General features: G+C 47.4%; 1 protein-coding gene across 6 annotated transcripts in view; it reads left to right on the forward strand.

Moving 5' to 3' along the window:
- Nucleotides 1–670: 670 nt before the first annotated feature.
- The window catches only part of LOC140380634 (paired amphipathic helix protein Sin3a-like), a 55,115-nt gene continuing 40,921 nt past the window's right edge, over nucleotides 671–14,864 (forward strand). For 5 of the 6 annotated variants that reach the window (XR_011931179.1, XR_011931178.1, XM_072464495.1 and 2 more), the window contains exons 1-12: nucleotides 671–869; nucleotides 3,464–3,686; nucleotides 3,871–4,050; nucleotides 4,124–4,230; nucleotides 4,439–4,904; nucleotides 5,140–5,424; nucleotides 7,694–7,846; nucleotides 8,155–8,307; nucleotides 8,376–8,462; nucleotides 9,643–9,761; nucleotides 10,164–10,389; nucleotides 10,774–10,890. Coding sequence is in view for 4 of the 6 variants with exons in the window: in XM_072464495.1 (XP_072320596.1) it covers nucleotides 3,495–3,686; nucleotides 3,871–4,050; nucleotides 4,124–4,230; nucleotides 4,439–4,904; nucleotides 5,140–5,424; nucleotides 7,694–7,846; nucleotides 8,155–8,307; nucleotides 8,376–8,462; nucleotides 9,643–9,761; nucleotides 10,164–10,389; nucleotides 10,774–10,890 (2,085 nt within the window). In the remaining 2 variants the exon portion in view is untranslated. The remainder of the gene's footprint in view (nucleotides 870–3,463; nucleotides 3,687–3,870; nucleotides 4,051–4,123; nucleotides 4,231–4,438; nucleotides 4,905–5,139; nucleotides 5,425–7,693; nucleotides 7,847–8,154; nucleotides 8,308–8,375; nucleotides 8,463–9,642; nucleotides 9,762–10,163; nucleotides 10,390–10,773; nucleotides 10,891–14,864) is intronic. The other variant, XM_072464496.1, reaches the window with a different exon arrangement.

Here is a 14,864-nt window from a genome sequence, read left to right on the forward strand (position 1 = left end):
CCTATCATAAGTACACTTTGCATACTCTACCTCTGGTGCTCTTTCACTTGTGAGTGTTGTAGGCCTATCATAAGTACACTTTGCATACTCTACCTCCGCTGCTCTTTCACTTGTGAGTGTTGTAGGCCTATCATAAGTACACTTTGCATACTCTACCTCTGCTGGTCTTTCACTTGTGAGTGTTGTAGGCCTATCATAAGTACTCTTTGCATACTCTACCTCTGCTGGTCTTTCACTTGTGAGTGTTGTAGGCCTATCATAAGTACTCTTTGCATACTCTACCTCCGCTGCTCTTTCACTTGTGAGTGTTGTAGGCCTATCATAAGTACACTTTGCATACTCTACCTCTGCTGGTCTTTCACTTGTGAGTGTTGTAGGCCTATCATAAGTACTCTTTGCATACTCTACCTCTGCTGGTCTTTCACTTGTGAGTGTTGTAGGCCTATCATAAGTACTCTTTGCATACTCTACCTCTGCTGGTCTTTCACTTGTGAGTGTTGTAGGCCTATCATAAGTACTCTTTGCATACTCTACCTCTGCTGGGAAACAGACCAATGTTTTAGAAAAGCTTTGACCAAACATGCTTAAGGAGGCTGGACTTTGGTGTTTTCATTTTTGGTTGGACCAATCCGCAGCCGGGTGGGAGGAGCCGCTCCCGCCCCGCCTGACGTGACGCCCCGCCCCGCCCGTGCAGGAACACCGCTTCATACATCCACTGTTGTTAGCGGCGAAACACTAAAGCTAACCGGATTTTTGGACTTTTGTATTGCGTCCCAACAGCGTTTCGTGAACACGGAAGCCGCGGGTGACTGACCGTGCCTCGGTACACTTGTGTCTCGGTTTGTTTGCGGTGGCTGTCCCGCTGAGAGGTGAGTCCAAGTTAGCCTGTTAGCCGCAGCTAGCCTCCGGTGGGGGTGTTGTAGCTTCCACTCAGCTGCCTGCTATCTAACCTTGTCAAATGCGGCACCGGGAAGCTAAGAGTGGCCGATTCCCTGCTAAGATTGGCTCTTTGAGAAGAGAAACGCCGTGACCACCATATGCACCGGCAATTGGAGAAGCGACTGATTCAGCGATGTTGAAACAATTCAAGCTAAACAGACGTGAGCTAACGAGCGCTGAGCGTGATTTAGCTCCGGAGCTAACGCTAAACACACCGGAGCTGTCGGTATATTACCACGAGAAGAGCTGCACTAGTTGTTCTCTCTGTCGCACCGTCTCGCCTCGTCTGCGGCCACGGGCAGAGATTACGGGCTGATTTCACTCGCAACTATTTCGTAGTTTTCTGCGTAACTTCACGTCAACGTAGAGTTTACGCTAGCGCTAACAAGTTAGCCTTTAGCATTCTATCACTCGGAACTTGATCTTAAAAGTACTTGGTGAAACTTTTCCGACCTAACGCGAAAACGACACAGACGGGTTGAATGTGGCTGTGAGAGCGCGCGCTGGGATTTGCGTTTAGCTCTTGGACAACAAAGAAAGTGCATTTATTTAGTTTGATTCTAGCGCGAGATGTGACACATAAATACGTCCCGATGTTCCAATGAACAACGAGGTCCCGTGTTTACTGCGGCGCACGGAGGGAAGCGGCGGCGCTACACGGTGTGTTCAAATGAGACGGTTTAGAGAGCCGAGTGTCCGGTAAGTGCGCGGACAGCCGTGAGCCGCGCGGAGCGCTGAGCCTGCCCGAGAGGGGGAGGGGAGGACGCACGGGCCGCGGACACACGTCTGCCTTCCCTCGGTGCAGCTCCGCGATTCTAAAACCCTTTCACGCATTGTCGCTTGTGCTGAACGTCCCGTCGGTCGCGTCCCGTCACTAAAGGCATGAAACTGCGGGACGATCGCGTGCGAGTCCCGGTGCCGCGTCCGTCCGTGCTGGCGCCGTGCAGCGGTAATGACGTGCGCTTAGGGACCGTCAGCAAATGTGTTGTGCGGAGACTCTGCTGACACTTTGACAAAGGATCATACAGAGACACAACATGCAACATCGAGATAAACACGGACATTGTAGGACACGACATTATCTGTCCATCACGCAGGTATATATATATATATATATATATATATATATATATATATATATATATATATATATATATATATATATATATATATATAATTTATTAATTACACACACACATACACATGCCATTTTATGAACTTCAACCGCTAACATCAGGAACAGTATGTTGTGCTTAAATACTCTTCAGAGGTTTGCTTTAGTAGCCGTGTACATGTCCTGGTGAGACCCTTTGTACATTCAGTCCACAGGTTTGTTTTTACACACATTCCCTATTCATATCGAGTGTAGTTCAGGGGGCTCTCCACCCATATACCCCATGTACTCCATCAACCCCATGTACTCCATCAACCCCATGTACTCCATGTACTCCATATACCCCATGTACTCCATCAACCCCATGTACTCCATCAACCCCATGTACTCCATCAACCCCATGTACTCCATCAACCCCATGTACTCCATATACCCCATGTACTCCATATATAATGTCTGGTTTAAAATGTTTACATTTTAAGTACGGGGCCGTCTACAGTCTGACCATGTCTTACCATGTCTTACCAGGTCTTACCATGTCTGACCATGTCTGACTGCAGACAGCATACCTTTGTATTAGGGCTCTGCAATGAATGCCATTTAATTAAGGTCCAGTCATGTCTAATGGTCAGTGATCTGAGGGTTTTCAAAGAGAGTGTTAAATATCAGTTATTTGAAAAGACTGCAGTGTTCATGTTTATGACAAACTGAAAGCTGAAACATTTTAAATCCATACAAAAGTGGGAGGGCTCTGTATGAACAAGTATTTTTGCCATTTCTACACACTACATCTCTAATTTCTATGTATAAGGGTCAGATTAAAAGGGCTTACAGAAAAACGGTCAAACCACCAAACAGAGTTAACAAAAGTACATGGATAATGTTAATAAACATAATTCCCATTATTGTCTTTCTATAAACGCTGGCGCATATGTAAATTATTATTCCTACTGATTAAATGTTATTGACTTGAAAATGATAGATGTAATTTATCAAATCAAAAGAGTAAGATTTTTTTTCGGTGTTGCAACGCAGTAGATACAGAAGTAAAAGAACAGATAACTTATAGGAAGCTTTAAAAAACACTCTTAATAGAACAACTCTTTAATAGACAAAACCTCTCATATTCTTAATAAGGAATACAAAAAAATGACTCTTGGATGAGAGTCGAAACGTCTATTTTTCAAACTGAGTCCAGATGACTACAACTGAAGCTTTTTCTACTATGGAACACGCCTGGATGAATGAGGGATTACACCGACAAAATAAAAAAGATAAAAATAATAATAATAGTAGCAAAAGTAACACTCTTATTTACAGCATTTCTATGGACGGAGAATATTGCACCAGTATGATTGACATGTCAGAGTGGAGTCAGGCTGTGAAGGCAATTCTCTTCTTCTCCTGCAGGTGCCTCAGCCGACTCGAGTATGTTCTCACGATGAAGAAGCGTGTGGTGGACCAGGAAACCGCATTCTCCTCCCAACAGCAGCCGCAGCGCCGTCCCACCATCCAGGGGCTCCCTGAGAGCCTGCAGCACCGCGCCCTCACCCCAGCCTCTGCCACCATAGAACCCTCCACAGACATGCAGCCAACCAGCGGCATCCAGTATTCACTCCCACAAGGCTACCAGGTATCAGCATGTACTTTTATGTACTTTGAGTACACTGATGATGAGGAAACATGTTTCTATTTCACCTGCATGAAAAGTAAAACTACATTTCACAACAATAATGAGTTGAGCTGTTTATTGAATAGTTTATAGTTCATATTTTAAACGCTAAAAAACAAAAAATAACTCAGTTTCTTTGTAAAAGGTGCCGGCAATGGCTCAGAGCAGTAGTGGACATGGAGTGAAGAGTGTGGCCCCTCATCTCGGGCCCCACACCCACAGCCTGACGGTCCAGACCCAGGGCCCCGCGGTGGTCCAAGGGCACGTCCACACGGCGCCAACCCTCACCTCAGCTCAGGGCCAGCAGCAGTTTCAAAGGCTAAAGGTACTTTTACACAAACTTTAAAAATCTAGTCTACTTTTCATTTCATGCAGCATTTAAACTATTCTTTTGTTAGGTGGAAGATGCCCTGTCCTACCTGGATCAAGTGAAGTTACAATTTGGAAATCAACCACAAGTATACAATGATTTCCTGGATATAATGAAAGAGTTCAAGTCTCAGAGGCAAGTATCTTGTAATGTACAGTGGAAAGTAAGACAGACTGACGTACTCTCCTGCTTCTCCACGTTCACTAAACGCATCAGTCTCTCATCCACATCGCACACACATTTATATTTTAAATATTTTATACAAAAATGATTTGATCATCAAATGTAAATGCATAAATACACGTCCAAAACTATCATTTTGAACTGGTTTTCTCTTCTACAGCATCGACACCCCTGGTGTGATAAACCGCGTGTCGCAGCTGTTCAAGGGCCACCCAGACCTCATCATGGGCTTCAACACGTTCCTACCTCCTGGATACAAGATCGAGGTTCAGACCAATGACCTGGTGAACGTGACCACGCCCGGTCAGATCCACTACATCACCCCCCACGGGGTGTCAGTACACAACATCCCAGTGACCGGCACTTCCAGCCAGACCGCGGGCCACACCGTGACCCACACCGTGAGCCAGACCGCGAGCCACACTGTGAGCTACACTGTGAGCCACGCCGTGAGCCAGGCCGTGAGCCAGGCCGCGAGCCAGGCCGCGAGCCAGGCCGTGAGCCACGCCGCGAGCCAACCGCCACCCCAGTCCCAGCAGCAGAGCACACCAGCTGCAGCAGCTCCCCATGTTATGCCAACGAGTCCCACGGTCCACACACAGCCGCCTCCCATCAAGGTCAATAAGGTGAGAGTGGCTTTTAACCTTAGATTAGCTCAAGTCGCGTCCAATTATAGTTGGACTAATATTATTTGCATTTTTGAATGGCTATTTGTATATTCTAATATTTTTCAAACTATAATATCTTTACATTGTTCTATAATTCAACACCCTGATTTATTTGTTTTCAGTAATGTTGGTTACTAGAAAGTGATCCACTTTGGGACTAGGTGTATTGACCATTTGTTCTTGAACTTTACAGCCCCATTTACTTTTTTATTTACCACCTCTCCAGCCTCTGCAGTCTCCGGCTCACACGCCCACCACGCAGCCTAACCCGTCCATCCCATCTTACGCCTCTCCACGCTCCCCTCCGGCCCAGTGTCACACGCCCGTGAGCAGCACCCCATCCAGTGGGCCTCCCCCCCAGAACAACCAGCCTGTGGAGTTCAACCATGCCATCAACTATGTCAACAAGATCAAGAACCGCTTCCAGGGACAGCCAGACATCTACAAAGCTTTCCTGGAAATCTTGCACACGTACCAGGTAATATAACAATTAAGCTGTTTTTTATGTTCATAACTGCACAACTGCAAGTCATGAGACCTTTTTGTTTAGCCTGGAATCTTCCACAGTATAATGGATAACAAAACTTACCACCTGAATATTTTGAATCACTTGGATTGTGGGACATGAAGTTCTATTGACCAGAATAAATATACATTAGAAATCTTTTGTGGGCCACATTAAAACATCTGGGGGGCTGCATGTTGGGCATCCTTGATCCAGGCGAGCCAAAGCAACAAGATTATTCTTGCAAATCTTCTCTTGTTAGAAAACTCTCTGGTTGAGCCCACAACACACAAACACAAAAATTACACCAATAAAACTAATGGTTTTATGGGTTAGTCCTACAAAAAAGAGCTCTCGCCAAAAAATGATAAGGAGGATTGTTCCAAAAAGGGTTCAGAGGATGGAGAGGAAAAACAGGCGCTCACCTGGATTTACATGCAGATGGAGAAACCTACACTGGGCAAATACTCTCATGTCTCCAGGTCCCTTCAGTTGAAAGAAGGAAATAAAGCTGAGCATGTCATATTGTTCAGGGATCTGGCGACGTGTCTGTTGACGCCGATGCCTCCTCTGATGTGGTCATTTTTGTATTTTACCATCCACGTTGAGCTTCAGCATTGTGGGATAAAGCAGAGCGTAGAGTATTCCACTTTCTTCCGTCTTAGGCGAGACTTATTAAATGTGTTGTGTTTCTTCACCATAGTCATTGAAGAAAGATACATGGAGCTCGTTTGGTCTGGTGTGGAACGTCAGTATCAGGGGTCTCGCTTCGCACATACAGGGAGGGACGCCATCCCTAAAATGATAAATCAAAATGGCTCGCCATCCGATTTTACATCGGGGGGAAATAAACCATCCCTAAAACCCAAATTCATCCCATATTTTAGGTAGTGCCATCATTAAAATACTACTTCAAATAAACAAGTCTTTTTAGCCTTGAAATGTCATGCGAGATAGTGGGACAGGGGGATCTACCAGTTGATCTCGGGGGCAGTGGCAGTCAATACCAAAGCAAAGTTTATTGTCTGGCGCTAAGAAACAGTAGATGCACACGCTGAGCGACCAGTCCGCACATGGAGGTCAGCGTGAGCGTAAGTGAACCATGAGTAACTATCAGCACGAGGAGCCTACAGTTGTTATTTTGTCCGCTTTCTCAGTGAGTTTCAGAAGGAGCACACCGTGGTGCGAGCCGACAACACAGGACGACAGTGGAGCAGTAGAATGCTCACATGAGGGAGGAGAGAGAGGAGAGGGAGGAGAGAGAGGAGAGAGAGGAGAGAGAGGAGAGAGAGGAGAGAGAGGAGAGAGGAGAGAGAGGAGAGAGAGGAGAGAGAGGAGAGAGAGGAGAGAGAGGAGAGAGAGGAGAGGGAGGAGAGAGAGGAGAGAGAGGAGAGAGAGGAGAGAGAGGAGAGGGAGGAGAGGGAGGAGAGGGAGGAGAGGGAGGAGAGAGAGGAGAGAGAGGAGAGAGAGGAGAGAGAGGAGAGAGAGGAGAGAGAGGAGAGAGAGGAGAGAGAGGAGAGAGAGGAGAGAGAGGAGAGAGAGGAGAGAGAGGAGAGGAAGGAGAGAGAGGAGAGAGAGGGAGGAGAGAGATTCTTGAAGAATTGATTCTTATCCCATACTTAAGTCCACAAAAGTATTAAAATAAACGTTTTGCCCAAATTTCTCCATCTATTCCAGACTGTTCTAGTTGCCATCCCCGGCAGGCTATTCTAATAAGAAAAGAAGTTAAACTCAAATCAGAGCGTTGCTGGTGTGATCCAGAATATGAAGCTCAATGGTCTCATACTGAGAGTAATGTGGTGCCGGGGGTTCCTGTACAGGTCTCATACTGAGAGTAATGTGGTGCCGGGGGTTCCTGTACAGGTCTTATACTGAGAGTCATGTGGTGCCGGGGGTTCCTGTACAGGTCTTATACTGAGAGTAATGTGGTGCCTGAGGTTCCTGTACAGGTCTTATACTGAGAGTCATGTGGTGCCGGGGGTTCCTGTACAGGTCTCATACTGAGAGTCATGTGGTAACGTCTCCATAGCAACAAGCTACATAGTGCACCTTTTTAAGTTTGGGTCTACAAAATTGTCGTATTAATTTCTCTTGGCAACAAAGTGTGTGTGACATCAAATATGTGCTATTGTGGGGAAACCAAAAACCACATGTACATGTAAATAACAGTCATCATTTTCACAGTATCTTGATATTCTCTGGATGTATTGTGACTGTTGTGATTCTGTTGTGATTGAAACAGAAGGAGCAGCGAAATGCAAAAGAGGCCGGGGGGAACTACACCCCAGTGCTGACGGAGCAGGAGGTCTACACTCAGGTGGCCCGACTCTTCAAGAACCAAGAAGACCTGCTCTCCGAGTTCGGACAGTTCCTCCCGGATGCCAATAACTCTATGGTGAGCTCTCTTCCCACGAACCCATTCTGTGTGTTTCATTATTTCTATTTCACATTGAGACTTTAATTTGACCAGATGTTGTAATATGGTGACTGAAGACGTCCAGAAAGAGAATATTTGTGAATACATCTAGTGTATAAAAAATAGAAATGATTTTGACATTTGATTTAATAATTGGATAAAAATGGCATCTATTGTTTTTTTTCTTTTTTCTCTTGTCAATGAATTATTGTGGCCCCATTTATTGCATCTCTGTGTTTTTAAAATCTGTTCTGTTAAACCGAATCCTCTTGTACCTGTGGTTTCAGCTGCTGGGTAAACCGCCCGACCGAGTGGATTCAGTCCGTAACGACCACGGGGCCACAGTGAAGAGGCCCCTCCTGAACAACAAGCAGAGGCTCAGTCAGAACGGGCTTCCCCTGAGGAGGCCGGCAGGGCTGACCCTCACGCCTCCCATCAAGGTACAGCACCAACCTCTGCACCACGCATCCTCTTTACCACTTCTACACTTACCACCTTTTCCCCACAGAAGAAACCCAAAATAATGGGGAAAGGCCACGGGATCGGGGAAGTCGGCAAGCACAGCACAAGCACTGAAACCATGTTCTTTGAAAAGGTATGTTTGCTTTGTGCTGAATGACCACGGTTTTGTACTGTGCATCAAAGGTTCTTTAAGGCTTGGTAAGAAAAGAAAAATCAAAATGATGTTAATGAGATCAGAATGTTAAACAAACCTAGAACCTATCTCCCATCCAATGAGAACTGTGAGAGCTCTGGAATATCTACTATGACCTGTGTTAAGAGCTATATAAATGTGACAGGCTGTTGAAAGTCATGCAGGGGCCATAATGACTAAAGAAGTCTTTGACGCTGTTTCTAAGCTGAAGAACATCAAATCCAGTGGTTTAGACAACGTGACATCTGAACACTTCTATACGCTTTATCCGTTCTTAGCCTTATAGCTTTACTGGGGTTTCTGCATCTGTCCCGTGCATCTGTCCCGTGCATCTGTCCCGTGCATCTGTCCCGTGCATCTGTCCCCTGCATCTGTCCCGTGCATCTGTCCCCTGCATCTGTCCCGTGCATCTGTCCCGTGCATCTGTCCCCTGCATCTGTCCCCTGCATCTGTCCCCTGCATCTGTCCCGTGCATCTGTCCCGTGCATCTGTCCCCTGCATCTGTCCCGTGCATCTGTCCCGTGCATCTGTCCCCTGCATCTGTCCCCTGCATCTGTCCCCTGCATCTGTCCCGTGCATCTGTCCCGTGCATCTGTCCCCTGCATCTGTCCCGTGCATCTGTCCCGTGCATCTGTCCCGTGCATCTGTCCCCTGCATCTGTCCCGTGCATCTGTCCCCTGCATCTGTCCCGTGCATCTGTCCCGTGGCTAAGTCATGGACTAGATATGTTCAGCCACAATGTGCTGAAATGACAGTAATGACAGTTGGAGTTGCATTTTAATGTGTAAATTGCGCTGCTAAAACTAAGTTGATATAAAAGGGCGATAACATAACATACATTGGCATTCTAAAAGCACATGTGGTATATTACATCAACGTACACATTAGCACCAGTGTGTGCATCTCTGCTTTTCTACATAGGTGCCTTCTGTGGAGGAGGTCAAGAACTCGGAGCTCAGTGAGGAGCAAGTAGTTGCTAAATCTGAATCATTCTTAATAAATGATTTGTTCAGGATGTATTACAGCTCATTAAGGTCTAGATATTGTAAATAAATATACATAATGTTTTGTTTTTCCCCCTAATTGAGGCCTTTGCACTAAAACTGTTTTGTTGCCTCAGGTCAGGAAGGCCCTCAGGAGCCCAGAGGCTTACGACAACTTTCTGAGGTGTCTGCACATCTTCAACCAGGAAGTGATTTCTCGAGCTGAACTGGTCCAACTGGTCATCCCTTTTCTGGGGTAAGAGCTGCTGGACCATGGTAATAAAACTGAGGAGGAGAGACTGAGTGTGTGATACAGTCTGAGGAGGAGAGACTGAGTGTGTGATACAGTCTGAGGAGGAGAGACTGAGTGTGTGATACAGTCTGAGGAGGAGAGACTGAGTGTGTGATACAGTCTGAGGAGGAGAGACTGAGTGTGTGATACAGTCTGAGGAGGAGAGACTGAGTGTGTGATACAGTCTGAGGAGGAGAGACTGAGTGTGTGATACAGTCTGAGGAGGAGAGACTGAGTGTGTGATACAGTCTGAGGAGGAGAGACTGAGTGTGTGATACAGTCTGAGGAGGAGAGACTGAGTGTGTGATACAGTCTGAGGAGGAGAGACTGATCATGTTCATCAAAATCTTTTTGACACTTTTCCAGTAAATTCCCGGAACTTTTCTCATGGTTCAAAAACTTCCTTGGCTACCGAGAGTCCATGCACGGCGAGTCGAGCCACACGGAGAGTCTGCCAAAGGAGCGTGGCACAGAGGGCATCGCCATGGAGATCGACTACGCCTCCTGTAAGAGACTGGGCTCCAGCTACAGAGCCCTGCCCAAGAGCTACCAGCAGCCCAAGTGCACCGGGAGAACGCCCCTGTGCAGAGAGGTACCACCATCTTTTATACTTACTTATATATGTGTATTTCCTATAAGTCATAGTTTATACTCCGGAGTCACTTATATGTGATATTATTTGTTATTTTCACACTTGTAACTGCATTTTATACTCCGGTGCGACTTATATATGTTTTTTTCTGCTTTATTATGCATTTTTTGGCTGGTGCGACTTATAGTCGGGAAAATACGGTATATGGAACTTTTAAATGTCAGTAAAAAAGTTAAGTATAGGTCCAGTTTATTTATAGTGCACAATTCACACACAAATTAATTGAAAGTACTTCACATAACAGAAAACTATAAACCTGAAGGCAAACTGATCAAACCAGGATCATCAGCGTCGTGCTTGGTTCACTCATTCCAACTGTTGCAGGTTCTGAACGATACTTGGGTGTCGTTCCCCTCCTGGTCTGAGGACTCCACCTTTGTGTCCTCCAAGAAGACCCAGTATGAAGAGCACATTTACAGATGTGAGGACGAACGCTTTGAAGTAAGGATTACACTTGTTTCTATTCCTTGTACAATGTTCTTCTCCAGAGGTGTCAAACTCATTTTCCACTCACTATTTGTATAGATAAAACTTCTCTTGGTGACAAACTCTTAATGAATGAAATGAGGGGGTTGTGTTTGTGTTTCACATTAGTGAGGACACAGAGCTCACAGCAGCTTCACTCTGTCATGTTCAGACTTTAAGATAAGATAAGATATTCCTTTATTGTCCCACATGGGGAAATTTCATTGGTGCAACGCAGGTAGATACAGAGGTAGATACAGAAGAACAGATCACTTATAGGAAGTCTGAAAAACACTTTCAGTAGAAGATCTCCTATAAATAAATAAAAACTCCCATAGACAAATAAATACATAAATACCATGTCATGTGATCACGACAGTAATTGCACATGAATATGTGTCACGACAGCACATGAATTGCACATGAATTTCACAGTAATTGCACATGAATTGCACATGAATTCCAACAGTAATTGCACATATGACAGAATTGCACATCAGTATTAGGTTAGGTCAGTATTGCGCCGGGATAACGTGACGATCTCCGGGTAAGACGACTGTTCTCAGCAGTTTCATGAGTTCCTCCTTTGTGGAAACGCGGTACGGCACCGGCCGGGGGGCGGGGCCGGGGCCGGGGGACTCAGAGCCAAGACACATCGCAACGACACGACGAAAACACTCAATCCAGCCGAATAAAGTCAAAACAAGTTAATTTAAAGCGATTCCAGTGCGTGTCCCGATCGTTCGTGAAGTTCCTCTTTCATATAAACGTGTATATAAACGTGTACCGACGACACGCCGTACTTTAGCGCGGCCGGAGGGCTGGTGGGCTCACTCGGAGCTAGCTCACGTCACAACAACACAACGAACGCAACGAAAAACGCTCAAATCCAGCCGAAAAAAGTCTAAAACAGTTGAATTAAAAAACTATTCCAGCGCGTGTCCCTATCGTACAGTAAAATAGAAAAAATATACTAACTATATTTACAAAATATAGGAGATAAAGCACAATAAGTGTGAGAAAGAAGAGAGAGCGTTTACACCGGGCTGCCAGCTGTACCAGCGCCTTATGACGTAATGATTCAGTCCGTAACACTGACCTGTGTTTTTACCTGTGGCTCCTGATCCTGTTCAGGTTTGTAGAGGATGTTTTCCTCACAGAGCATCATCAGATTGTTTTCTTGTTATTAGCTCCACATTTAGCACAGCTCTAACGTCCACAATATGGTCTCTTTTCTTTCTTCCACGTGTTTCTCAAAACCACAGTCTCTTTTCTCGCTCAGACCTCTGCTCAAGTCTAGTTTAGTGGGCGTCGGCCCTCGGCACTCGCTCCAGCAGCACAGCACCACTGAGAAGCGAGGGACTGCAAAGGACAGTGGGACTCGTAGTTCTAGCTACAAAAATGCTATATAGCTCTGCGGAATCAAACGTCTACATCAGGCGTCTCCAACGTATTGATCGCGGCCCCATTTTGACCCTTCGCTCAGAGAGATTTCCATAACATTGGCCCGCTCAGCCAAGCTCTACTCTCCTCTTTCCCCACAGTCACTTCTTTGAAGTGTCACCTCTTCACCTCTCCCTTTTCTGTTTTCTCTTTACTATGTGCCTCATTCACGGAGAAAGATGCAAAAGAGAATGAAACACAGCAACACAAAGTCAAACTTGTTCTTACAAAAGACAAACGTAACAAATGTACCTCCAACAGAAACCAGGAGTTTAATAGTCGTGAGTAAAAGGAGTGCGGTGCATGTGACCTGCAGCCTCTGCACATTGAAGGAGAGAAGAGGAGGAGATGTGAAGGGCCAGGGGCTGAGCAGCCAAACTCAGGGCCTGGGGTAACGGGGTAATGGGGGCTATTTCACTAACAATAAAGTCAAACCACATCAGTCAAAAGAATGGGCTAAACTTCACCAGAATACAGGAAATCACTTGAGTTCTACAAAGTTTTCTGAGAGTCGACCCCCAGAGCCCCCCAGAGCCCCGCCCCCCCCAGAGCCCCCCCCCCCCTCCAGAGCCCTCCAGACCCCCCCGGAGCGCCCCCCCCCGGAGCCCCCCTCCCTCCAGACCCCCCCCGGAGCCCTCCGGAGCCCCCCTCCCTCCAGAGCCCCCCAGAGCCCCTATCAGTTTATGTCCAGCTATATTACTGTTTTGTGTTTCATAGAACAATTAAAATAGAAGATACACATTGTATTGTGAAGATGAGGATGTTGAGGCTCGTGGTCATGAATCTTCTGAGGTGGTTCATAGTCTCATTATCTTTGCACATTTATGAATCTGTCGGTTTCACCTCGATGTAAAATACTCATGGTCAGAGTAAGTGTCATCTTCTCCATGACCAAGGGATTTGTCTTTCCACATGGTTGTTTCAGAAATGAAAAGCTGCTCACTGCATCACTGCGTCGGTCGGGTTCAAACACTGAAGCCGCTCACTGCGTCGGTCGGGTTCAAACACTGAAGCCGCTCACTGCGTCGGTCGGGTTCAAACACTGAAGCCGCTCACTGCGTCGGTCGGGTTCAAACACTGAAGCCGCTCACTGCGTCGGTCGGGTTCAAACACTGAAGCCGCTCACTGCGTCGGTCGGGTTCAAACACTGAAGCCGCTCACTGCGTCGGTCGGGTTCAAACACTGAAGCCGCTCACTGCGTCGGTCGGGTTTAAACACTGAAGCCGCTCACTGCGTCGGTCGGGTTCAAACACTGAAGCCGCTCACTGCGTCGGTCGGGTTCAAACACTGAAGCCGCTCACTGCGTCGGTCGGGTTCAAACACTGAAGCCGCTCACTGCGTCGGTCGGGTTTAAACACTGAAGCCGCTCACTGCGTCGGTCGGGTTCAAACACTGAAGCCGCTCACTGCGTCGGTCGGGTTCAAACACTGAAGCCGCTCACTGCGTCGGTCGGGTTCAAACACTGAAGCCGCTCACTGCGTCGGTCGGGTTCAAACACTGAAGCCGCTCACTGCGTCGGTCGGGTTTAAACACTGAAGCCGCTCACTGCGTCGGTCGGGTTCAAACACTGAAGCCGCTCACTGCGTCGGTCGGGTTCAAACACTGAAGCCGCTCACTGCGTCGGTCGGGTTCAAACACTGAAGCCGCTCACTGCGTCGGTCGGGTTCAAACACTGAAGCCGCTCACTGCGTCGGTCGGGTTCAAACACTGAAGCCGCTCACTGCGTCGGTCGGGTTTAAACACTGAAGCCGCTCACTGCGTCGGTCGGGTTCAAACACTGAAGCCGCTCACTGCGTCGGTCGGGTTCAAACACTGAAGCCGCTCACTGCGTCGGTCGGGTTCAAACACTGAAGCCGCTCACTGCGTCGGTCGGGTTCAAACACTGAAGCCGCTCACTGCGTCGGTCGGGTTCAAACACTGAAGCCGCTCACTGCGTCGGTCGGGTTCAAACACTGAAGCCGCTCACTGCGTCGGTCGGGTTTAAACACTGAAGCCGCTCACTGCGTCGGTCGGGTTCAAACACTGAAGCCGCTCACTGCGTCGGTCGGGTTTAAACACTGAAGCCGCTCACTGCGTCGGTCGGGTTTAAACACTGAAGCAGCTCACTGCGTCGGTCGGGTTTAAACACTGAAGCCGCTCACTGCGTCGGTCGGGTTCAAACACTGAAGCCGCTCACTGCGTCGGTCGGGTTCAAACACTGAAGCCGCTCACTGCGTCGGTCGGGTTTAAACACTGAAGCCGCTCACTGCGTCGGTCGGGTTCAAACACTGAAGCCGCTCACTGCGTCGGTCGGGTTCAAACACTGAAGCCGCTCACTGCGTCGGTCGGGTTCAAACACTGAAGCCGCTCACTGCGTCGGTCGGGTTCAAACACTGAAGCCGCTCACTGCGTCGGTCGGGTTCAAACACTGAAGCCGCTCACTGCGTCGGTCGGGTTCAAACACTGAAGCCGCTCACTGCGTCGGTCGGGTTCAAACACTGAAGCCGCTCACTGCGTCGGTCGGGTTC

Source organism: Eucyclogobius newberryi, unplaced genomic scaffold (assembly GCF_026437365.1).
Source record: "Eucyclogobius newberryi isolate DKJ021-1_F unplaced genomic scaffold, fEucNew1.0.hap1 SCAF_5, whole genome shotgun sequence".
Lineage (NCBI taxonomy): Eukaryota > Metazoa > Chordata > Actinopteri > Gobiiformes > Gobiidae > Eucyclogobius > Eucyclogobius newberryi.